Source organism: Centropristis striata, chromosome 19 (genome assembly GCF_030273125.1).
Source record: "Centropristis striata isolate RG_2023a ecotype Rhode Island chromosome 19, C.striata_1.0, whole genome shotgun sequence".
Classification (NCBI taxonomy): domain Eukaryota; kingdom Metazoa; phylum Chordata; class Actinopteri; order Perciformes; family Serranidae; genus Centropristis; species Centropristis striata.
Window position 1 is genome coordinate 33,087,923 of NC_081535.1, and position 25,339 is coordinate 33,113,261.

At 37.0% G+C, this 25,339-nt stretch overlaps 1 protein-coding gene across 1 annotated transcript in view; it reads right to left on the reverse strand.

Moving 5' to 3' along the window:
• Nucleotides 1-2,785: 2,785 nt before the first annotated feature.
• The window catches only part of pitpnb (phosphatidylinositol transfer protein, beta), a 28,055-nt gene continuing 5,501 nt past the window's right edge, over nucleotides 2,786-25,339 (reverse strand). Inside the window, exons 2-12 of the mRNA XM_059357986.1 lie at nucleotides 24,250-24,280; nucleotides 22,190-22,335; nucleotides 19,546-19,637; nucleotides 18,815-18,822; nucleotides 16,287-16,361; nucleotides 14,524-14,607; nucleotides 9,375-9,452; nucleotides 9,163-9,267; nucleotides 7,521-7,643; nucleotides 5,922-6,008; nucleotides 2,786-5,477 (exon numbers count right to left, since the gene is read on the reverse strand). Of these exons, the coding sequence (XP_059213969.1) occupies nucleotides 5,961-6,008; nucleotides 7,521-7,643; nucleotides 9,163-9,267; nucleotides 9,375-9,452; nucleotides 14,524-14,607; nucleotides 16,287-16,361; nucleotides 18,815-18,822; nucleotides 19,546-19,637; nucleotides 22,190-22,335; nucleotides 24,250-24,280 (790 nt within the window). The 3' untranslated portion in view covers nucleotides 2,786-5,477; nucleotides 5,922-5,960. The remainder of the gene's footprint in view (nucleotides 5,478-5,921; nucleotides 6,009-7,520; nucleotides 7,644-9,162; nucleotides 9,268-9,374; nucleotides 9,453-14,523; nucleotides 14,608-16,286; nucleotides 16,362-18,814; nucleotides 18,823-19,545; nucleotides 19,638-22,189; nucleotides 22,336-24,249; nucleotides 24,281-25,339) is intronic.

Sequence of the window (25,339 nt, forward strand, 5' to 3'; positions counted from 1 at the left end):
ATAAACTTGTGAATACATTTTCCCCTCAATGACAGTAAGTGGTCCAGGCCCTGAGGCAGTAAAACAGCCCCAAGTCATGATGCTCCTCCATCATACTTCACTGTTGGGATGATGTTCTTTTGTTGGAAAGCAGGGCCCTTTTTACTCCATTCCTATTGCTGCGTGTTCTTCATGAACATTTCCACCATAGTTTCATCAGTCCACTAAACATTTTCCCAGTAGTGTTGTGGAGTGTCAAGGTGCTCTTTGGCAAACTTTTACATTACATTACATGTCATTTAGCAGACGCTTTTGTCCAAGGCGACTTACAATAAGTGATTCAACCTGAAGGTACTAGACATAGACCACAGGAATCAAGTAAGTAAATAACTTTAAGAGCTAACTGTCACCGCTACAGGAGTGCTATATGTTAAAGAAGAAAAGAATAGAAAAGAAGAAGAAGAGCACTTTTTTTTTTTTTTTAAATATATATATGAATCAGAATCAGAATCACTTTTATTGTCACTGTACCTGGGTACAATGAGATTAATAAACACCACCAAGTCAGTGCGAGAGACAATGTCTCAGAAATAGTAATAATAATATACAAACAGACATAAGGACATAAGGTGCACACTTTGAATTGCAGCAGTGAAAAATAAATATGTGTTAGGTGACCATGGCTTAACCTTCAGGCTTAAACTTCAGGCGTGCAGTGATGTTTTTATAGAAAGCAGCGACCTCCTCTCTGATGTTCTGCCATGGACACCATACCTGTTCAATCTTGTGTGTGGTAGACTCCTGACTAGAGATGTTAACCAGTTAATGACTCCTTCAAGTCTTTACGTGTTACTCTGGAGTTCTATTTTACCTCACTGAGCTTTCTGCATTGGGCCTTTGGAGTTAACTTGGCAGCTGGGTACCCACTTCTAGGGATCCACAGCACTAAATCATCTCTATTTGTGGACCATTTGTCTAACTGTGGACTGGTGAACACCTAATAAAGTCTTTGAGATTATTTTGTAACCCCTTCCAGTCTGATGCATATCAACAATTCTTGATCTAGTCTTCAGAGATCCTTTTTTTTGCAAGGCATGGTTCACATGAGCAGATGCTTCTTGTGAATAGCAATCTCAAAGTATCTCTACACCTCACTCACATCTCATTTCATTGTTAGGACTCTAAGTTTGCTAATTCCTGACTCCAATTAACTCTTAATGGAGTCATTAGCCAAAGGGTTCACTTACTTTTTCCATCACTTTGAATGTTTAATGGATATGTTCAATAAAGACATGAAATATTATAATTGTTTGTGTGGTATTAGGTTTAGCACGTTGTGCTCGTCTATACTTGGGACTTGGATGCAAATAAGATCACGATTTATGACAAATTATTGCAAAAAACTAGGTCATTTTAAAGGGTTCACATACTTTTTCTTGCCACTATATATATATATATACACATATATACATACATATATATACACATATTCATATATATATATGCATATATATATCCTTGTATTTTTCATTCATTGAGTTGTGTCCTTAACAAAATCAGAGTTTATTTAAATAGTCTTATTTATAGAATAATAGCAATTTCATTATTGATTACATTTAATTAGTAATCTGAATCGGCAAAGAAAATACTTGCTACTGAATTGTAGTGGAGTTAAAGTATTAAGTATCTCAAACTTGTACTTAACAGCACTTGAGTAAATGTTACTTTCCACTGCTGAAAGTACCTCTACACCTTGCCAGTAATAAGTGTATTTATTAAAGCACTGTACTTAAATACAGTTTTAAGGTCCTTATGCTTGTTCTCCATGACTTCTCAGAGGTAAAAATTGTACTTTTTACTGCACGACTTCATCTGACAGCTTTAATTACTTTGCTATATATAATTGACTAATAGATTGTGATGTATTACTTCAGACATAAGTAGTTAAAATAAGCTCCACCTTTACCAGCTGCAACATTTAGGTAATGAACACAATGCATCAAATATATCCAGTGAATACACATTATGCATGTTTTTTTTCTGTTTTTAAGCTACTTTTTTCTTTTTTTTTTTTTACATACAATTTCTAATAAATAAAAATATATACATTTTGTATTCATTATTATACAGTATGTATTTATATATGTGAGTATATGTGCATTTATTGACCTCACCTTTGGACATTTAATGTTTTATTATTGTAGTTTGTAAATAATGTTATATAGGTCACCGTCACTACTTTTAAAAAATGTTGGAAGTATATTTGCATGCATCTACACATGCAAGTATCTGAATTTTTCTTTTTTTTTTCTTTAGAGAGCGCTTTATTTATTCAACATATTGCAATTGGACATACTTTCTTCATTAAATCTCCCCAATTTCCCACAAATAATAATTGGGAACCATGTTTCTGTCAGGTTTTTTCATATTTATTTAACATATTTGGGCTCTCTGAAGCAATTTTATGTGCTGAGTGAGTGTGGTGAAGAGATTCAAAGTAAATAAAAACATAAAAACATTTATAAAAAGTCATTTCTACCATCTGCAGTCGCTATACTAAATAGTGGCCGGTAACACTGTACCCCACGTCATTCTTTTTATTGATGTTGTGTTTTTACTGAAGTGTTGTTGTTTTATCTCACTTCATGTAATTGTTGTGCGTTTTGCAAGAATTTTTATAGCCGTGTCGAAAGACAAATTTCTGCTCTGTTGAACAGACAATAAAGATATATTCTTTTCTAAATAATCACCCTGTCACACATTCATAACACCCAAAAACACCCCAAAACAGGAAACAGCACATATGTTCTCTTATTTGTTCAAATTTATTAGATATTCTGTTATGTTCCATTGTCTAGACCTTCTGTCACAGCACAGAAGCTGTGAAAAAGAAAAAAAAAGGAACTAATTGTATTACATTCACTACTAATTCCCCTGAATGTTGCCTTATCAGAAAGAGAAAATTGAGTACATTGTGAATCTTTGTCTTTCAAAAACAAAACAAAACATAAGAGAAAAAAAAACAGTAGATTTTGCAAGTGCTTATTCATGATTACAATAAAAGAAAAAAAAAAGAAAAACAGTATTTTGGACTCCATCTGTTCCCTAAGCTTCTATCCGTCCCCTCACAGTCATACCCTGGCTGGCATCACTGGTAATGCTACAACACTGTACATCACACAGCCTGATCTAGTCTACAGGGCGACTCCCGTCAGCATCAAACTCACTCAGGCTTTTCACTCCACATCTGTAATCTGAGGTCCTGCTGAAATCCAGTTTGACTCTGAAGGGAGGCGCCCCTTTTAAAAAAAAAAAAGGAGTTCCCTTCTTATCTGATGCAGTTCAAGAGCTTTTCAAAAGCACTGATCAAACAGAGAGACAAAAGAAAAAATAAAGTGTTGAGCATGCAGATCCAAATCTGTTGTTTTTTTAGTAAATCTCTCCTCGTGTGTTGATGATATAATGGTTCCATGTCATGCGTGTACAGGTGTGAAACATCCTGCATAGTTTGACACATCTGTCTCCTAGCTGTACATTCATAAGCATGGATGAGGTATGGTTAAAGCATGGTGTGAGCAACAACACGTGGACAGTCTGCTCCACTTTACACTCACTGCACACTGTCCACTAACCTGCTCTGACAACGTTAAAGTTAGCAGTGCTGAATGATAGACCTGACACCGCTTAGTAGCTGTGAATGCTCCATTCAAGTCAGTGTTTGTATGTACAGTTTGTCCATTTCTATAATGGGCCTATTATAAAGTACACTTATAACTCTCTGTCCAACATACAGCACACACAGATTATAGGTTATAATAAAACCTAAGAGACACTCACACCTGATCGAAAACACAAAGTCTCAATCACAGCTGCGCTAAGCTACGTCATGATCGTAGAAAACATCAAATACTTCACCTAGAGCCCGACAGGATCTGCATTATGCTCAAAGTAAAGAAATTGAGCTGTGATAAATTAATGCAGCCCAAAAAAAAAAACCCCAATGCTGCAGGAAAGAGCAGGATAAAGATACCACCTGTCTTCACGTCAGGGCTCGTACTACGTCACCGATCTAAATGTTTTTAACCTTTGACAAAGCAATTTCATCCAAAAAAATGACTTTATACTTTCTTGGAGTAAAAGGTTAATGAAAAGCTTTTTTTTTTTGAAAAATAAAAATAAAAACGCTGAAAATAAAAACTATACACATGGAACTCGTCAATTCACAACAAACACCACAGATCTGCCTGGACCCATCTGCTCTGTCAGGTGAGAGAGGAAGCGGTAGTTTGAGAAAGATATAAAAAAAAAAAAAAAAGAAACTACCTCGATTCATGCACGCAGCGACGCACATCATCATTTAGTTTAAAACAAAAAAGAAAAAAAAGTGTGGAGGCTTGTGGAGGCTCTCCGGTTTAAAGCCCTAGCCGAGGAGAAAGGACATGCAGCGGCAGCGTGAGGCGAGGTCAGCAGGTTGGCGGTGCAGCGAGACACCACGCGGACGCCTCGATATTAAGCTCATCCATCTCAAGAGTGACAGTCCTTTAAGAGCGAAGGCAGCTGATAACACAAACGAGCACACGACACTAACAAACAGGTGTATTGTACAGACTCTCTCTCTCTAACAAACACAATCCAGTTGAGCGCAGCTGCATTGCAGGGACTATACACATGCAATGACAGTTTAGCGAGGAGTTGCTGTTGTACACATGCACGTGTGACGGAGGAGGAGATGTCCAAAATGTGTGCATGTGCAGGGAAAAAAACCATAGCAGAGAATTATCCATCATGCATGAGCATAAATTTTGTTTGTTTGTTTGTTTGTTTGAACCATAAACAGGCATCAGCCTCAAAATTAAAAACGGAAAGAAAAACATTCCCAACCAACTGCCAGACAGAGGGGACAGTGAGACAAAGAGGGGAGGAGATCTAGACACGTTTTTTACCAGGACGAGAATATAGACGGTACTGAGGGGAGAGACGAGGATTAAAGTAGAGACAGACAGTTATAATACAAGGGAAGGAGGGGAGATAAATGGTCCAATACCTGCTAAAGTCATCTTATACCAATTGTTGTGGGAACCTGTATACCTAAAAACAACATTCTAATTAATTTAAAAGGCTTGACTTTCTGAGTCACGGTTTACACACCTGAATAAAAACAAAGCCCATTGTAATAATCAACTAACAATTACATATCAGGCAATTTTACGTTCTGTGCAAAGAGTTTTTTTTTTCTTTTTATAATGTATGCAAAACCATGTTTTTTCTGTTGTGAACAGGAGGCTTGTGATTGGGGTAGAATCTGTACAGTACTGTTAACCAATCGTGTCAAACCCCCCAATGAATCATGTGAGACAGGAAGAGAAGAGGCGACGTCGGGGCCACTTCCTCAGCGTGGTGGACGTGTCTCGGATGACATCATCATGACAGGGTTTGGTTGATTTGCCTCATTGCTCATGAGCAGCACTGGTGCCTCGAATCGGACCTGTATTACGCAGCTGGAGAGAGAAAGAGGAGGGTTGGGGTCAGTTTTGGTGATAAAATTTGTTTAAATTTGTTAGAAATAGGCCGTGCACATGCAGGGAAATCAGCTAACAGTTCCCACGATCACAAGACATCAGGAGGAAAACAAACTGAAAGGACAGAGTGAAGCGTTTCGAGACGAGCAACCGAGCTGCAAGAGAATGTTAAAATGTGAGTGGAAATGATAAATGTGAGGTGATGAATAGCAGGCAGGAGAAAATGACTCTAATGAGATGAGAACTGAAGATTAGAATGGGAAGAAGATGTGTCAAACACAAGAGATCTGGAAAAACAAACTGGAAAGTTCCAAAAGATAAAGGACGAGTAAGTTAAGACAGCAGCCGGACGGACAGCAGTATTACAGAAGAGGGTGGAGAATGATCCATGCAGCGCCTCCGCCCTCCTGTGATGAGACTTACTCAGCCTGCCTCTAGTGTTTGACCTACAGCCACGGGCCTCTACTCGTCTGTTGCAGAGGTGCCTCGCACATCTCCCTTCTGACGCATCTGATGTGAAATTTAGGAGTAAAGGGTTAAATCAAGTACATTATCCCCTGGGCATCACTATGGACATTTTCTGGCTTTTTAATTTACAGTTTTATGATCATTTTGGCTGTGTTAAAGCATACGGCATACATTTTGGCAAGGAGTTAAACCTCAGCTCCTATAATAAGTCTATAATAAACTTTGCATCGAAAAAAATCCCCTAGTCAAAAATGTCACATTGAAACTCTTTCAGTCAGAGTGATTGCTTCATAATAACAGTTTTTAACATTTTCCACAAGACTGAGCACCTTTCTCATGTTTACCCTATGGGGCTAATTCATGCAGTAGTTCTCAACCTTTTTGAGTCGCGACCCCCAATTTAACATGCATGTTGTCCGTGACCCCTGCTCACTGAACAGAATCTCACACGCACAGTTCAGATCACCCAAAAAAGAAACAAAATGACCAAAAAAAGACACAAAAAAGACACAAATTGACCACAAAATGACCAAAAAAACACACAAAATGACCAAAAAAGACACAAATTGACCACAAAATGACCAAAAAAGACAAAATGACCAACAAAGACACAAAATTATCCAAAAAAGACACAAAATTACCCCAAAAAGAAACAAAATTACCCAAAAAAAACACAAAATGACTAAAAAAAAGACACAAAATTACTAAAAAAAAGGAAACAAAATGACAAAAAAAAAGACACAAAATGACAAAAAAAAGGAAACAAAATGACCAAAAAAGTCACAAAATGACCAAAAAAAGACATTAAATGACCAAAAAGACTAAAACACATTAACACATGAACACTTTAACACAGTGGAGACAGAGCTGACTTCCAAAATGATTTGGCGACCCCCAGAAATCATCTCGCGACCCCAATTGGGGTCCCGACCCCAAGGTTGAGAATAGCTGCTGTAGAGCACTGCAGTGTTTGATGTGATCCATTAAAAATTGGTATTGTTTAATTTCTCTATGGCCTAGCATTGAGCATACAAAAATCAATTTGTGTGTATTTCTTATACAAACAACAGTGGCGTTGTGTAAACAAACTGGTATTTAAAATTCAAAAGATCCCCTAGCATTTAGTATACAGAAAATAATTACTGTTTTTTTTATGAAACTGAAATCTAAAGAGCTAAAATCCTGAAATTGGATAAATATTTGTTAGTTATGATCTGGACTCAGTCAACGTGGAAAATAATTTATGATTTTATGGCTGTTTTTTTTAAGTGGACAATTTTGTCAGAGAAAGTTTTTTTTTTTAAAGTGAAGCTAAAAACTGTGTTGCACCGTCTTCAGCAGTCTGCTCCAAACACAACAATGATCATTTGTACCATTAAACCATTTAGAATTAACAACAAAAACTTCTGGAAAACAACTCTACTGAATCCTGCCATCCAGGTAATGTTGAAATACTTTTACTGCATTCTTTACACCTGCCTTCAACTTCAATAATAGCACCAGGAAGAAGAAAGTCCAGTTTAAGTCTGAGAGGAGAGTTGGAGAGTTAATTACCTCCTCAAGCTCTTTTTGGGTCTCTTCTTCCATCCGCCTGATGTCCTCCATGGTCAAACCCACCCATCTGTCAATCCAGCAGAACAGCTGGCGGTGGAAGTTGGTGAAAATACGCTTTTCTTGCTGTGGAAGGATAAAGTTACACCAAATGATATTCTGAACATCCAACAAGTGGATTAGAGAAACCACAGGATTGTTTTCTGCCAATGTTTTCCATATTTAAATAGTTACAAGTGGTAAACTTTTCTTCACATTTCTTCCCTGAACTGCACAACACTTCAGTATAATTTGATCTCCCCCCAATTTATAACATTAAAATGTTTCTCAAAGCCATGTCTCCCTCTGCTGTCCAACACAGAAACAGCACTTCAGTGACACTAGATATCAAAGACTGAATCAAAGTTTGAGATGGTGAGTCTCTCCTCTGACAAAGCTTGGAAAAGGTCCCCGGATTTAAGTTAAAGTTTTACTGGCTTTCCTTTCACTCAATTCCTGGATGCCCAAGGTTGTGATGATGTTATGTTATCCCAAAGTGAGACAAGAATAGCCTAAAGCTACTGCTTGAAATTAAACCTAATACATTAACGTCTTCCTTAAGTCATTTATTAGTTTCTGCCTCTGGGAAAGTGAGAGATGGGTATATCTTTAGCTATATCACATACATTTAGGCCAGGGGTGGGCAATTAATTTCCCCAAGGGGCCACATGACCAATACCACGAAGGTTGCAGGGACCGGACCAAAACTCTGAACTAAATTCTGCTCAATATTAATTTAATCGCTTTATAAAATACAGTAAATTATCTGGTTTTGAGCTGCTACTGATAGGAACACATGTTATGATAAGACTGTTAATGTGGTAATAAATCAAATATAGCAGTAAAAAGTAGTAAATACTCCAATCACTATATCACTTTTCCATTTATTTTAAACACAACTGTAAATGACCTTTAGCAAGGTTCCTATTTATGTTTTTGTATTATATAGCTTGTTTTTCATGTTTGTACATTTTCAAGGTGTTTAACAATGTTGAGGTGCTCTTATTTTGAAAAAGTGCCGGTAGTGACAGGAAATAACCGGTAGAACGGTTAAATGAAAAAACGAACGACAAATAATAACGAGTGCGTAGTAATTCATATAAAGTTGATATAAAGTATCAAAAAGGCTTCTATAGTGGCTGACTGACAGGACACAGGTTTGTTAAAGTTTATTTTCTTCTGTCATATATATTAGTGGCTATATTTGTTGTCTTAACTTTAGTAAAAGTGTTGTTAGCTAGTGCTAATGTTTGCTATTTTTTTCAAAATAAAAGCACTGCGGTTATATTGTTTTCTAATTTCTTGGTAACCTCACGCAGGCCGGACAAGGACAGCCAACGGGCCGGATGTGGCCCGCGGGCCGCCCAATGCCCAGGTCTGATTTAGGCCATTCTATTTAATCTCCTTTTGATAACTAATGTAAAAATGTTCCACTTCAATGAGCCTCCCCTGAAACAGTTTGAAACCCTCAGCTTCAGATGTTTACAATGGCAGTGACATCATAAACATGATTATAAACAATGCCTATTCTGCATTAAAAAAATAAACATTAAGTATAAATACTCTTGCCAACCATTTGATATGAATTCATATAAGAGGTTTTTACCCTGTGGATGAAGTTTTCCACTTTGGTCTGCAGACCCCACCATCTGAACTTGACAGTGACCAGTTTGTACGCACACATGTAAGGACAGTCTGTCTTCAGCTCGTTCTGTGAGGGAGGAACAACACACAGGGCATTAATCAAAGACGTGACACAGGGGACAAACCTAGGACAGACGGAGGACACGGTGATGTTTCTGTAACTACGTCAGATACCTTCCATTCGGGGCCGAGAGGTCCTCTGCCTGTTTTGACGGAGTGGAAAAGAGAAGGATCTTCTTCTGGCTTATAGTCCTGCAGAAAGAACACAGGGGAGCAAATCATGAAGATCCTGCAAGAAACACACTGGACCTAAAGGTCCTTTTCAGCACAGCTGCTGCTCTAAATGAGTTGATATTGTGCTTTGAGCCACAGTGTGTCAAGAGGTTGAAGTCCGCTCTCTTTTTGTTCTCGATTGTTGAGAAAATCTATCCATAAAGCAAGAAGCGTCTGTGTCTGTGTGTGTCTAGGTTATATCTCCTAAGACAGGGGTGTCAAACTCAAATACACAATGGGCCAAAATTTAAAACCTGAATAAAATTGCGGGCCAACATTGAACAAATTAACCTTTTAATATATACCAAACATGTTTTGCTTTAACATTAAATATGGAACCAGCAACGCTTATAAACATACAATATATAACTAAATAGTGCAGACATGCAAAATCAAATTTCAAATAAAAAACACATCAATTTCATTAATTTATTAAATAAAAATTAAATAAAAATCGTATGCCTCTTTTCTATTTGCATCCTTCTGATTTAAATATCAAAATAACGTTTTTCAACAGGTTAATACATTTAAAAATAAAATAACAATAATAAATCTAGTATTAGCGGTAAATGCGCCGTATAATACCGGCAGGTCAGTTTTTATAGTACAATAATTATATTATAATTTGGTATTGCCTTGCGGGCCAAATAAAATTACACTGCGGGCCAAATTTGGCCCGCGGGCCAGAGTTTGACACCCCTGTCCTAAGATTTCGTATGTGGCTTGCACATGGCACGGTGTGCATCCTCGATTTCAAAGATTTTTCAAAGTATCATTATTTACATAGGACGTGTTGCAGCATTGCACTGTTTCCGATCGGACGCCTTTTAGTGTAGCTCCGCCCCCTTTGTGTGATAGGCCTACACCTGGTCAGTAACACCATTCACTCTACCTGTCTTTCAGAGTTTTAAAGTGCGCTACAAGGTTCGATTTTCCAATAATATTTGAATAGTTTCCAGCGAATATCAATGTTCAATGTGTATGTGCTGGATGGTGTGGTACCTTATGAAAAGTAAGTGTTTTATGGAGTTGCAGACATTGTAGTGTGGCTTTTAATGTACAATTACATGCTTCCTACAGGCACTGCACTAGTGTACTCAAATTCACAAGCAAAGGCAACAAAGTCAAATAAAAGATTTGGAAACAGAAAACTGTGCATCATGTTTATATGATATATGAAGCATGTAGGATTTTATCTCCATTTGTATCTCCAAATTAAGCAATTTATAATTTAATTCAGCATCCTCACTGTCTTCTAGCTGTCCGTTTTGTGTGTGCTGGGAAAAAAAATCAGTTGTTCATGCACATGTCTGTCTCTGTAAATGGGAAACAAACAGGACAAAATAAATTCCATGGATGGGTGGATGTATAAAGAGAAAAGCAGTGGAAGGCCAAAAAAAATTGGGATTCACTCATCATGACAGTTGACAGGGTCCCTTTAAAGACCCCTTCAGTGTCTCATTATACTCTGCAAAAACAGCTTGACCCAACATGTCTCCTACTTCACTGAAAAGTAATTTTTGTCTATGTGACCTGCAGGCTTCAGGTTACCACAGCACCCATGTGTAAGTTGCTATTGATTAGATTTTTGGGCATTTTTAAGCAACTTTGTAGTGGTCAAAGTGGTTAAATGTAGCAAAGGGGTAGGACTAGATACGTTTTTTTACTTCTTCCTACCTCCTTTCGAGCTTGCAGAAAGTGTCTGTTTTTTTTTTTTTTTTTTTTGCTTTTTTGTTTTGTTTTTTATTTATTCATCTATTAATATTTAAACTTGTTTTTTTATTGCTTGCATGTTTGAAATAAAGACAATCAATCAATCAAAACAAATCTGTCAGAAATTATAACTATATTAATCTAAAAATTGCTTAGTCATGAGACATAATTTATTATGGGAATGGCTGTTATATACTTTTTGTCAGATTTATGGAGTAGAACAATTGAGCACTCAACTCAACTAAAAAAAATGAGTTGCAAGTCAAACTAATCTTCTGGTTCCCAGCTTTCTTTTCACTTGTATGTTGCATCTCTCGTCGACCTTTTATCTCCCCTTGAAAGTCTAAGACCCTAACCCCAGGGGTTAAGATAATCCTGCTACTTCTTAGGATAATTTAAAAACTAATTTGATTGTGTGTAAAAAAAAAAACCCCAAAACATTGTCAAAAAGCTGAAAACAAGGTCGTTTTTCTTGGCTTGTGCATTTTTTCCCCCTTTAATGTGACCGTTCAGTCAGCCTTCTTTGAAACTCCTTTCCAGGGACACTGAAGAATTAGTGTCCACAGGATAGTATTTTTACCGCCCCCCCCCAATCCCAGCCCCGAGCTCATGGCTCACTGTGCTGTTTTAATCCAGCAGGTCTGTTGGGAAGGAGTGTTGAATACCTGGAGCAGATGGACATTCAGATTAAGCCCTGGCCTCAACACTGATCCACTTAAGTCATTATTGTACAGGAGCTCGTGTAAGAAACGCTGTGACCCACCTGGATGAAAATGGCTTAATGCCTCCTTTAAGATTTTAAACCGCGGGCGACATAACGCTTTAGGTATTACTGAGTGACAGGCGCCCATAACGGACTGATTAGAGGTTTTAAAAGACGGCTGAAAGTTTCATTCATCTGTTGTCTTATACTATTTAACAAAGCTCGAGACTTTTAATGTCCTCTTTCCATCCAAATCGAGAATTAATGACCAATCATGGTGTTGTGATATTTCTACGACACTATAAAACTCTGCATGAAGAAAAAAGTGTCTTTTTATGCTGGCTGTCGTATAAAAGATGAGTGAATAATGCACGCACTTGAGCTGCTCTATAGACAGTGAATAATGAAGCAGCTGCTGGGACACTGTTACACCAGTAATTGACATTTTATTTGGATACTTTCAGATTCAGAGCTAGAAAGCTGAAGGAACACACTCTGCAAAGATTCTGCGAAGCACTCACTGATTCACTGTCAACGGACATTCATTCATTTCCTAATGGTCTGATTCTCAGCTGGGGGAGACAGCTGTCTCAATGAGTACAAGTGGAAGATGTTTTTTGGGACATTTTAAACATTGATAAAAACAGAAAGAAATACTACTTTTTCACAGGACTTGTTCTTTATAAAACTGTCGATATTATAACAACTTGTCACTCTGGGATAGGCAGGTACATGCTGCCAGACTGACAGAGAACGACAGATCTTCAGTAAAAAAATAAGACTTGTTGGTACCTTTTCGGATCATATTCAAATCAGATTACAACTGCAACCGGCGTGCGTGTCCAATCCTGTGCGAGGCTACAGAGACATGTTCTGATAAGGGCTCTTTTAATCATCAAGTGCTTGGGGAAAAATGTTTGTTTGACTTGTGTAAAAATCCTCAGCACTCCACTTCGGTTACCTTCAATTAATGTCTTAAATATACATTTTACATTCAGAACTAGAATTTAAAACGACAAACTAATATAATAAAAAACAGTCAAATCTGTATCTTCTGAGTCGTGCAATTTCTTTCAATGAAGCCACTTCTGCAGTGCAGATTGGTGCCAACAACTACGACTCCTAACAAAAACCACAGGGTCGCCTGACAAAAAGTTCTCAGGTTCAACTTTTGATTCAAGTTGAGGTCATCTGGCAAATTGGACACATTCCTGCTAGTCTAGTTTGTAATGTACGCACTTTTTTTCTGCTTTATTTCTTGAGGTACAAAGTAAATAAAGCAGTGAAAGAAGTGGACGGTGCCACTGTGACTTCCCCTATTTGTTTTTGAACTAAACCTCAAGTTTGTCACCATGTTGTTGTATGTTTTGGAGGCAGAAGTCCTTCACATATCTGATAGAGAGGTCCAGCATCTGTATCAGTTACCACTCAAACTGTCAAACTGCAGGCAAGGCATGTTTAGGAAAGAAGACGGTCGTTTTATTTTATTTCATTTTTTCTTCTTTTTTTGCTGGGACAGTTAGATTGTATAAATTATATGTTGATTGTAATTCAATGATTGTAAATATTGCTTTCTTTTATTGTTATTAGTTTTTCTTTTCTTTTAAATATAATAATTTATTGTAAATATTGCTTTCCTTATCTTGTTATCTTTTTTTCTGATGCTTGCTTTGGCAATATATACATTGTTACGTCATGCCAATAAAGCCAATTGAATTGAAATTGTTTAGTGTCTCCACAACAAGGCTACCAGGACGTCACTTAGATACTGATTACTGTAGTGAATCCGCACATCGGCAGCTCTGTTTCTGGAAGACTTTCCCCTTTAAGAGGTTGTTAGGAGGGACACATTCTTTCTTTCCCCAATCACTGTTTAACACACAAACACTTTGAACTATTGTGAACATTTGTTCAAAGCTGGTGTTGATTACATGAACGCTTTACAGCAGAATGATTCATGTAGTGTTATTTTGTGAGCAATAAAGAGCTCTGTAGGTAGAATGTTGATGTAGGAAGGCAACCACAAATAAAAAGAGAAGAGACTTTAACAGTTCCTTCTTTGATAACTTAACTATAATCGTATCTTCAAATCAGTGAATCAGTGAACAAACGACAGCTAGTCCTCATTTTCACATATATGTGAAGACCAACTCTTACTTTGTTCATGCATTTCAACCAGTATATACTATTTTTGATTTTGATTTGATTTGAATGATTTATTTTAAATATGCAACAACAATACAATAATAATAATGCATCAACAGGAGTCAGCTCTAGTGACTCCTGCACTGATAAGGCCGCAAAAGCACTCTATAAAAATGCCACAACATATTTGAAAACAGTGGGAAGAAGTAAAAACTTGTTCAATCCCACCCCACTGCTTTAAACAATATTAACAGGTCAGAAATCAAAATCGAAACTCAAACTCAAAACTACCTGTTTCCTTCAGACTAATTTCTCATTTTCATGATATCAATTCTATGAGGTTTTATGGATAACCAGCATGGCTGAATTAAGTGGCTGCACTTGAAGTCAAACTGTATGACCACACTCTTCCTCAGGGTGGAGACATGCAGCTGTAGATCAGTGACTGTGTGCTTTCTACTCACTCTCTGAATTAAAAAAACAACTCACCCCTTGGGCCACTTCGTCTTTGTTTGCAATATCTATGGGAGACACCTCCACAGTCCTCCATGTCTGCTCATCCAGGTCGTGGACCTGACAAAGACAAAGAGACAGATAAACCTCAGCACAGCACACAATCAACAAGGAACACTTTGTTTATCCTACGCAGACTCAGGCAAATTTTTGTAAATGTAAATCAGACAAGATTCAAATTCAAAACCTCACAGGTGCATTAGAATTTCAATCTTTTTCTCTTGCATGTGCATCAACAAAAGCTGTTTTTAACCATCAGGCCACTCTTTTACACATTCAGTTCAGTCATGAACTAATGGACTATACAGTCTGTGTTGTGTCTTTTGTGTCTTTAGAGAGATTTTTAATAAATCTGGGAGAATCATGAGCAGTGTTGTGAAAGTTCACACTTCACAGCTTAAAGTGGAGCTCACACAGATTAAAATAAACATTCATAGTTCATAAGTTTAGAGCAAACACAAATATAAACCAGCTCATGTTTTTGTTTAGTTTTCTTTGTTATAAGCTGTTCTCAGACTGGTACGTTTTTTTTTTTTTTTTTTCTAATTATTATCCAACGTTTCCTCTGTTGTGTTTTGTCAGACCAGCTGTTGGGTCCAAATCTGTCTCATGGCTGATTAGTGTTTTCCATCCTGCTAAAATTATGTTTTTCATTGCAGCCTCGTGTGTGATTAGGAGGTTTGGTTCAGATTTAGGTAGTGCGAAACACACAGATGAAGAAAAATGTTGGGTGCTGCTAAACAAAGAGCGTGAGCATCTTAAGTTAAGTCTTGTGACAGTTAATGACGCTCACACTCCTGTTAAGTTTCAAATCAAAACATCAAAAAACTAAGTTGTTCATGCACAACATTGATAATCACAATCTCTGCTTGGGGTTTAAGCCTTTGAACTTTATTTTAAAAAAATGTATAATTTTTTCGTAAGTGGCTACATAGAAAAAAACAGGTGTGCATGTGGAACAGAAGCAGCACTTAGTTGTTAAGTAGTTAATAGCATTCAATTTATATAATTAAAAAAATAAAAGGTATAGATAATAAAAAGTGCAGAAGAGCAACTTAATATGTTAATTTTTTATGTCTGTTCAATGGGAAGCACTTGGTGCCTGCAATTTCTTCGTTGTAATGCATTTTGTGCTGCATTTCATGTATGAAAGGTGCTATACAAATAAAGTGTATTACTATTTTTATTATTATCATTATTATCATTATTATTATTATTATTATTATTATTATTATATCAGAAATTCTGGATTATAAACTGTGGATGTACAGTTTGAAAGGGCTTCGTTATTTGGCTGGAGGGGTTTAATCAACAATGTGCTCACATTTCTTTAATATAATTAAAGAACATGTCACAAGTGTAACTAGAGGTCAACTTAAATCCATGATTACAAACTATTCCTTTCTTGAATATAAACCATTTTTAACTGCTCTGTTGTTGAGTTGTCTTTCCTCATTAACTTCATTGTGTTTTTATGATTTGTTGTAATTGTCCCCTCAACCCCATTGAAAATGACAGTTTGCCCACAATGATTTTTTAAATGAAATAAAGGTTAACTGAAAAGATTAAAATGTAGGATCCAGTGTTTTTGTGAGTTAGACAGCTTGGCCTCTGTTGCTTCAATTTAACCACTCTTTATATCCTATTCTTACAGGCCACCCAAATTGATGGATATGCTAAATGAAACCTCTGGGGTAAACATGAACACAACATCCACACTGCGTCTCCTGCTCACTTACATTTTCTATTGTTCCCATGTCAGGTTTGTGCCACGTCTCAATCTTTATCATAAAGTCATCCTTCATGTACTCATTCTGGAAAACAGGAGAAAACACACATTTTATGAAGAGAGATTATGAATATTTGTCCTATTGTATTTGAAAGCAGCTCTGCTAAGCTAAATGAAGTGCAGCAGATCTCAGCCAACAAAAAACGGCACAGAGAACACCATGAATGGAGAATTCTTAGAGATGTACTTAAACCCTACAGCTAAATCCAATTAACCAATCAGACGTTAATACTGCAACAACACTAGAGATGCTGCTCAGCTCAGATCTATTTTAACCCTCGCCAAAGCAGTTAGCTAGCAGGTAATGTACAGCGATAATGGACCGTGGAAACACGTATCAAAAGACAGATAGAGGGATCAGTGAAAGTCTACACACATCCAGTAGAATCTGGACATTTTAGACAGACTCATTTCCCTAAAGATGCTCAGTTATACTAGCAAAACTTCACTCAGTGATAAGTGATTTTTTAAAAATCTGCACAAACTTTTTGAGTCAAATACAAATCTGTTTAACTTTTTTAAACTGTGGTCCAAGTGGGTTGAATATGTTAATGTGGAACAGACAGAAATACTGTAAGGAGGACCCTGTAATGCTGTTTTGTACTGTAACATTGTACTATGTTTTATTGGGTCTAATGAGTAGTTTGTATTACTTATATTTCATTTTGAAACTCCATGTTGGATAATTTATTTTTATTTTTTTCTATTTGCTCTTTTACATATGTGTACCGGTACCTTTACAATTTGTTCAAAGTTCTCAAATGTAATACGCTTAACTTTCTGTATCTTGTTTCTTGTTTTGTAAACAAAAAACCTTGATTGTGAGTGGCAGAAATACTATTGTATATTGTCTGAAAGTAAGCACGGTATGATAATGCTCTCACAAAATAAAAATAAAAAATGTAAAAAAAAAAAAATCTGTTTAACTTTGTCATGGGAATATGCACTGTTCAACAAAAGAAGACCACCTTGATGGTGTCGACCGTTGAGGGAACGGAGATCGGGAGAGTTACATTCACATTAAGTCATTTAGCAGACGCTTTTATCCAAAGCGACTTACAGGAAGAAAAAAAACAAACAATCAAGGTATAGTGCAATAAGAGCTATTAGTGCATCAATAAGTGCTAGTGACAATTCTTTAAGGAGTAGAATTATCGTGTGGTGCTACGAAAGAAGATGCTTTCTTAAGAGCTGGGTCTTCAGGAGGTTTTTTTATTTTTTTTTTTTTATAAAAGATAGAGAAGGACGTCCCTGCTCTGGTTGGAACTGGTAGTGTGTTCCACCAGCGGGGAACAAGAAATGCAAAGAGTGTGGATTGCCTTGGACCTGGAGAGTTTAATATGTAGGAACATATCGTAGGTTATTATTTTTGTTACAGCATCTACTTTTATAAAACCTCTTCTATTAGAGTAAAGGCTCTAACCTAAAGGCGTCCTGCAACCCCAGGAACAGGAAAAAAGCATCATGGATGATAAAAAATGCATTTGGGACAGTTGCAGGACAAAAGGTAGTCAACAAAGTAGTAGCATTTTGGAAAGAGTATCTTCACACAATTCAAGAGTACATACAGTACAGGCCAAAAGTTTGGACACATCTTCTCATTCAATGCGTTTCCTTTATTTTCATGACTATTTACATTGTAGATTCATCAAAACTATTAATGAACACATGTGGAATTATGTACTTAACAAAAAAGTGTGAAATAACTGAAAACATGTCTTATATTCTAGTAAGCAAAGGGTGGTTACTTTGAGGAATCTAAAATACAAGACATGTTTTCAGTTATTTCACACTTTTTTTGTTAAGTACATAATTCCATATGTGTTCATTCATAGTTTTGATGCCTTCAGTGAGAATCTATAATGTAAATAGTCATGAAAATAAAGAAAAACGCATTGAATGAGAAGGTGTGTCCAAACTTTTGGCCTGTACTGTATATGTAAGAAATGTTTCTATAAACACTGAGCAAATGCAATAACATCTATGGTGTTTTATCTATACCACACCATCACTTATGGATTATGGAAATCATTTAATAATTGGGGACGGCCAAGATCTACTCTGGGGTGGTTTAAATTGTATGTCGGGACGGTTTGGGACGAGTTAAGTCCTTGGTGAGAGATGAAACTCGTCCATAACAGAGGAATGGTTTGCAGAGAGTCATGCTTTAGGACTTGATAGTACAAATATGTCCCTTCAATGAATTGTGTGTCAATTGTTGCCCCGTTAGCAATCCTTGGAGAGCTTTTACCTCCTTTATCAAATGAAATGATGAACGCTCAAACAGAAAAACGCTTGGGGTAGCACACAGCCCGCTGCAGAGGAAACAGCTGGCTGGCCTGTTTGTGGCCGTACTCTACCCCTGTGACTGGTCACTACATCACCAAGCTGCCCCAACCAAATACTTCAGAGACATGGGGAGTTTTGCTGTTCCATTGTGTGGTGTAACCAGGCAAAAAAGTTTGATAAACAACTCACCGTCACAACTGCAGAGGAAGGAGGGGAAAAGGAAAGAAAAGAAGAAAAAAACAAGCATCAGTATTAAATAATCTAGATCACGACATTTATCATCTTTGACAAACTTTCAATAACTGCATACAGGAAAAATAAATACATGTACTGCAAACATAAATGTCTTTTTTTCTTCTTCACAATTTGTCTTTTAATTTCAGATTAAAACAAAAAGACAACTGTCAATAATCAAAACGTCATTCTACTTCAGGCGGACAGTGGACATCCGGATGTCCCTCAGCTGATTGCAGGACATTCTGATGTATAATTTAAAAATGTAAGTCTTTTTAAATCTCACATATTCTGCCATTTTTATCATCTAAATTCAGATTACAATAAAAATAATAATCAATCAATCATTGTTCCACTTAAGGTGGACAGTGGACATCCCCAGGGCGTCCCCCAGCCGATCCCAAGACACTCCAATATATAAATTAAAAACTAAAGTATTTTGAAATCTCACACATTCTGCCTTTCTTTATTAGAGGAAAAATAGCAGATTATCTGATAATTAAAAACACCCTAATCTGCTTTGATCAATTTAACTTTGATCAGAATGTCATGAAATCAACTGGGGGACACCCCGAGGTAGTCCACATAAATGTCTATTTAAGTAAAGCCATGATTTGATGCAACTTTGACGTTTCCTGTTTATAATCTAGCACTCTGCAGTGAAATAACATGAAGCATGAACTTACTCGTGCGACAGTACGGATAGGCGTTCCAGGCCTTTTCGTGAAAAACTAATGCTCCCTCTGGTGCAATCATCTTCACATAACCTGGGACTTTACTGCAGGGGGGGAGAAAAACAAGCCATTCAAGTCCATGGTCCTTTATAAATAAAACATTCATATGTCTGGAGCACACAGTCTACTGCAAAACGCAAATAAGCCATTTTGTCTTGCCTGGTTAAAGATTAAAAATAACAGTTTAGCATCTTCAGAGCTGAATCAAAAACCTTTGATCAATTCTGTGATTCTACTTGTAACAAATTGTCTTTTTTTGTTGAGCTTTTGTACAAAAAAAACACCTCCTACTTCCTGCAGTATCAAAGAACCAGTTACAGTCACACAATATACACAAAGGGTGGACAAAGTAAGAGGAAACACCTGACCTCAGTTCAGAACAGCTTCACTTCTTTTGCCGTGTTGAAATTGTGTTTGTAGTTTATATATTAAGCCTTTCATTGAGAGTCACTGGGACAGAATTCCATAATAATCTTTAAGCATCATTTTACTGAAGTGGTCCAGGAGAAAACTTAACCTTTGCACCTCTCCTTGGCTCCGTTTTCAGGCCTCAGAAAATCTAGCCTGTGATGTGAAACTTTGGCCAATCAAAGCCATAGAAAAAGATATAAATAAAAGATAAAAAATAAAAAGCATGTGTAGATAAGGAAGAAACCCACTACGGGCTTATTTAAAAACCAGACTGACGTGTAAATATAAATAAAAATAGTTAAATAAAAGTTGGAGTTTGTTATTCTACAAATGCAGATGCGCAAGTACGGCACTTTGGCTGCTGAGAGCCTGGTTTAATGGTAAACCAATAAAAAAAATCCTGCAGAGTTGCTATTCCAGTACTGGCTACAATTGTATTCACTGCAAAGAAATGCTAAAAAGGAAGACAGACCTCAAAAAGAGAGTCTGGCAATAAATGCAATAAAACACGTATCAATTAAGGTGAAAATGTGGCAAATACTTTAGCAAAAACTGTGGCCAAACACTCCCGATTGCAGCTATTTGAAGTTCTTGTATATGAAGTGAGCTAGAGCCTCAAATCAGTCTGTCATCTCAAAGTTTGCAAAGAAAACTGAACAATAATTCACTCACAATTGCTGCTATACAACAACAACGGGATCATAATCATGCACAGAATGACTGAAATAAATAACTAGTGTTTGTCCAGGTTACTGTATGCAGATGGGCTCAGGACAGAGGGGAGTGATGCAGGAGGGATTTTACAGAAAGCTGCCTACACCAGCTTTAAGGAGAAAGTCATGAAGTTATTTAATGGAAGAAGAAAATCTACATTAGTTTCTTTTCTTCTCATGATGATGATACAACCTCGAGACTGGAGAGTCCCTGAAAGATGCCTGTACTTATGAAACTACTGGGTTTTTTTTTAATCATCATCTTGAAATATTGAGAGCATCATGTAGGAATAAAGTTGGTTCAGTAAAATGGCTGCTTATTTTGGCATGCAGATTATTCATCAACACCATTAGACACCTAATGTCTTCCCTCAGAAAGCTGCCAAAACAGTTCCACCATCAGATTTAACAGCTGGCACCGGGCTCTGTCTGTTTCCTGCCATCCAAACAAACACGTCCAGATGGAGGCGAAAAAACTTGGATCGTGTTTCCATTGCAGGTTTTATGTGCCTTTACCTACTTAGGTTTCCCGTTCAGGGTGTTGGCCAGAAGGTGATAGCACCGGCATAAAACACCTGCTTTGTGAAGTTGCAGGCATTTATAAATAATGAAGATTTCTAAGTATCAGTTTATGTCTGTCACAAAGGTGCTACGTGGACTATGTGGTGAATGTGGAAGCAGCAGATGTTCACCTGTCTGATGGAGCCCCATCAATGAGCTCTTAATTGCAACCAGACACTAATTGCCACTGCTGCATGTATGCCGTTTCTTTATAGCTCACAAAACAGTATCCAGCTTAACAATCACTGTATGTGTGAGTAAAAGTAGGGCTGGGCGATATGGCCCTAAAAGAATATCACGATATTTCAAGCTATTTTTGCGATAACGATTATTCTTCATGATATTACGAAATACTTAAAAAGATATAGAAAATATGTTTTTTTTAGTCTGTATAAATAAATTAATATCTAAAATGTAGTGTGAAGTGCAAATCTCAACAGTTGCAAAATCCAAAAATAATTACTCTTGAGTATGAGCAAATAATAAAAATAACCATTTAGGGGTTTCGGGGGCATATTTTAATGACATTTTATAAAGGAGAATAAATATGTTTTTTTTAAGGCATCTTATTTTGACAGTATTCTTGTAAGTTCTGTGGTGGATTCTGTTAAAACACTGTGCTCTTATTTTGAAAGCTGCATGTGTTTAGCGACGGAGAGTAAGTAGCTTTTTGTGATTAAAACAACTTTAATTGTTAACCTTAAGCCACTACATCAAGAAGTAGGAACGTTACCAATATCATGATATGCATTTTTTTTAACCGTAAAAAAAACAAAACGATATTATTGTGAACGATACGATATGGCACACCCCTAGTGTGAGTAAAAGTACTCTTTCCAAAGGTAGTTTCATTACTTTGTCCACCCTGTGTGATGTAACTGAAGAACCTTAGATGTTATTCAAACACTTGCCTCTTTAGATGGTATATTTTATGTGTGTATTGTCCCTTCTCTCCGTCCTTCTCATAAGGTTCATTCTTCAGCACCTCGATGCCTTCTCCTCCTCCGGTCTCATTCTTGCTGGCCTCAGCCACAGAGAACAGCTGCCCTACTTGATACTGTGAGAAATAGGAAGAGGAAAGAAGACATGGACTTAAAACCACAAGGACAAATACTGTGATTATTTTGCTGGATCAGGGAAAGACTGAGCTGCAGGTCCCTGAAGCCCACGGCAGGTGCTGCGAGGACAGAGAACCACTACCAGACACCAGGGGAGGCAGAGAACGTTTCTAGGCTGAGGTCAAACAGTCAAAAATAATTACCTCCTTTGTCCTTTTCCTACACACTTTTCCTTGACTTTGATGGAAAACATCAAGAGGTCAAGAAGAGATGTAAAGGACTTTCGGCTGTATAATTATGCAATGGCAGATGATATTGACGTGGGTCTGCTGTGATGAAATTACAATATTCTGAAGGTGGACTACAAAATAGGGCTGCACCATTGCAATTTTCTGGCCGATCACCAATTTTTAAAAAGCCTGACTTGCCGATTGAATTTTATTTTATTGAAAAACAATAACAGCAGTATTTTTCTTTAACAAATAAAAGGAAATCACAATGTCTGAGGAAGTTAATAAAATATTGAACTTAAAAAAAATACTTTCAGACCTTTGGGGAGGTAGATAAGATCGATAGATAAGATCGGTTTGACGTAAAAGAATCTGCCGATCGCCGATCCCGCAAAATTAAGGAAATTGGTGCCGCTCGATCGGTGCACCGCTACTACAAAAAGCTCAATTTATGTGTCATGCATACTTCATACGTGGACAATCCAGTAAAAATAACCACTTCATTACCAAGGTTTGAACTAAAATTAAAAAAAATAGACAAAATAGACCCCTTATATCCACATGAATCTAAATTAGTATGATTGTATGAAAATAATTGTTATATTTGTGCAAAAAAACATGTTTTTTTGTGAACAGCTGACTGATGAGTTGCCAGTGCATCCTTCACTGAGGGAGATAAGAGAGGAAACATTGAAGCAACCTTTCCTTAACATTTAGAGGATTCCGTCAGTTCTCATCATAGCTGCCACTTCAATACTTCCAGGTGATTTCACTCAGGAACCTTCTAAAGCAAAAAAAAAAAAAAAAAAAGGGACTATTCGACCGCAGCTCCAGACTGCATTTATGTTTAAAACACCTATGTTGGACTGGAGTGTCTGTTCATTAGCCTCTCAATTGTAGTGTTTTTGCTGCTTTATTGAACCTTGATTTAGTATTTCTAGATGTATTAAGATGTCTGGAAACTAAAGTTAAGGCTTCAAAAATATACTTTTATCAATCTGTGGATTACCTCACAAAAGTCCCCATGATTACCTATAAAAAAAAAGACATCCTAAAATATTTGTTGAAATAAACTTTGTACCCTTATTAGCCCTAAGATGCCTACATTTTCATATGGAATAATAACAGATGTTAGGTGGATAGGATTAGTGCAATATGGCTGTGTTTATTTTACAGAAACCCCTTTAAAATAAGAAAAAAAGCTATTTTTCCTCATAAAAAGTAAAATGCTTTAACTGGCAGCCACACCCTTGGATAAAGGCTGTGAAATGGGGCCAGTGGAGGATGTCACTGGATATCACACTGGAGTCTGGGCTCACTGAACCAGACATTGTCTGCTTTTGAGCACAATTGCATTCAAAACGGAGCTCAAAAAGTGATTCATATTAAGAGAGATATGACAGGGAGCTTGTACTTTTAAAGGCTGAGCTCACACTCCAGTCCAGCTCCACCACCGGCCTGTCACACCAACAGCAGCGCTCTCTAACAAAGCCTATTTTGTCTTGGTATGTGCCCCAGAGCAAAGCCTACTGGAGGAACATTCTGAGGAAAATACATACAAAACTAGGAGTACTCCAGCATGATGTGGCTGTAATATACTGTATAAAGAATGCCGGATTCAAGGAATACCAGCTGAAAATAACTTTTAATATCAAAGAGGGTATGGCGGTAATGATTACTCACCTCTTCCACAGAGACTGGCAACACTACACGGCTGAGAGAGGGGAAACAAGGGAAAGGTGGGGCAGGAAATGGAGAGAGAGAAACAAACAAGTTGAACAAATCTGTGTGTAAATCAAAGGATAAAAAACTGTAGAAAATGTACAAATTTTAAATTTTTGAAAAAGTGTGTTTGACCCTTAGCAGAAGAACTTAGTGGTCCCTCTTTTAAACTCAAAGTTTAATGAAACAGGTAATGATTCCTGTGATTTTTACAATTGTCTTTTGTCTTAGTATTCCCACAAATGCTTGAGCACTTAAAAACTCACACAATCTTTGAATGCATGAGTGGCAGTGACACAAGCATGAAGCTGTGGATAATCTTTACTGTAACCATCTTTGGGAAAAAATGAAGTGGCTCTGTGCTAAAAGGGGACAATCTGTCTCCCACTCTGAAAAACTCTGTTGTAGTCTCCAAAAGTATGTAATTCGAAGACAGCATGTTAGTGTAGCTTCATCCAAATTATAAAGCAACAATAAATCCTTGTAACTGAGGAGGTTAAGTAAGAGAACATGGCTTTGTATTTACAGCAGATATATAGAAGAAAATGGAAATATGAAATGATGCACCAAGGTTCCCTAGAAACATGTCATTATCTGCATTCATTATGAAATAAACAAACTTATCAGAATAATCACACCGCAACAATATCCAACCCTAGAAAAAACGTAACATAAAAACTGCGTTTATCTGTTTTATCTCACATCAATATAACAGAGTGGACTGTCATGCTTTTATTTAGTTTAGGTCATCAAAGTACTTTCTATTGGCCAGTTATTTAATTATGAAGCAAAGGAAAAACAAGTACTTTTTCCTTAACACAATACAATAACATAAAAAAAAAGAACTTAGTTACAAACAGACAATGCAGCAGCTCAAACAGCAGCATGGCAAGGGGATTAATTATGCACAGCCTATATTTGGCTATTACTTAAACTTACTATGTTAATTATGGAGAAATCCACTGAATGGACATGCAGTCAAAGGGACTTTCTCCCCTGTAGTTTCCTGCCCTCTCAGTGAGGCAACACCTCCTACTCCTCCTCTCACAAT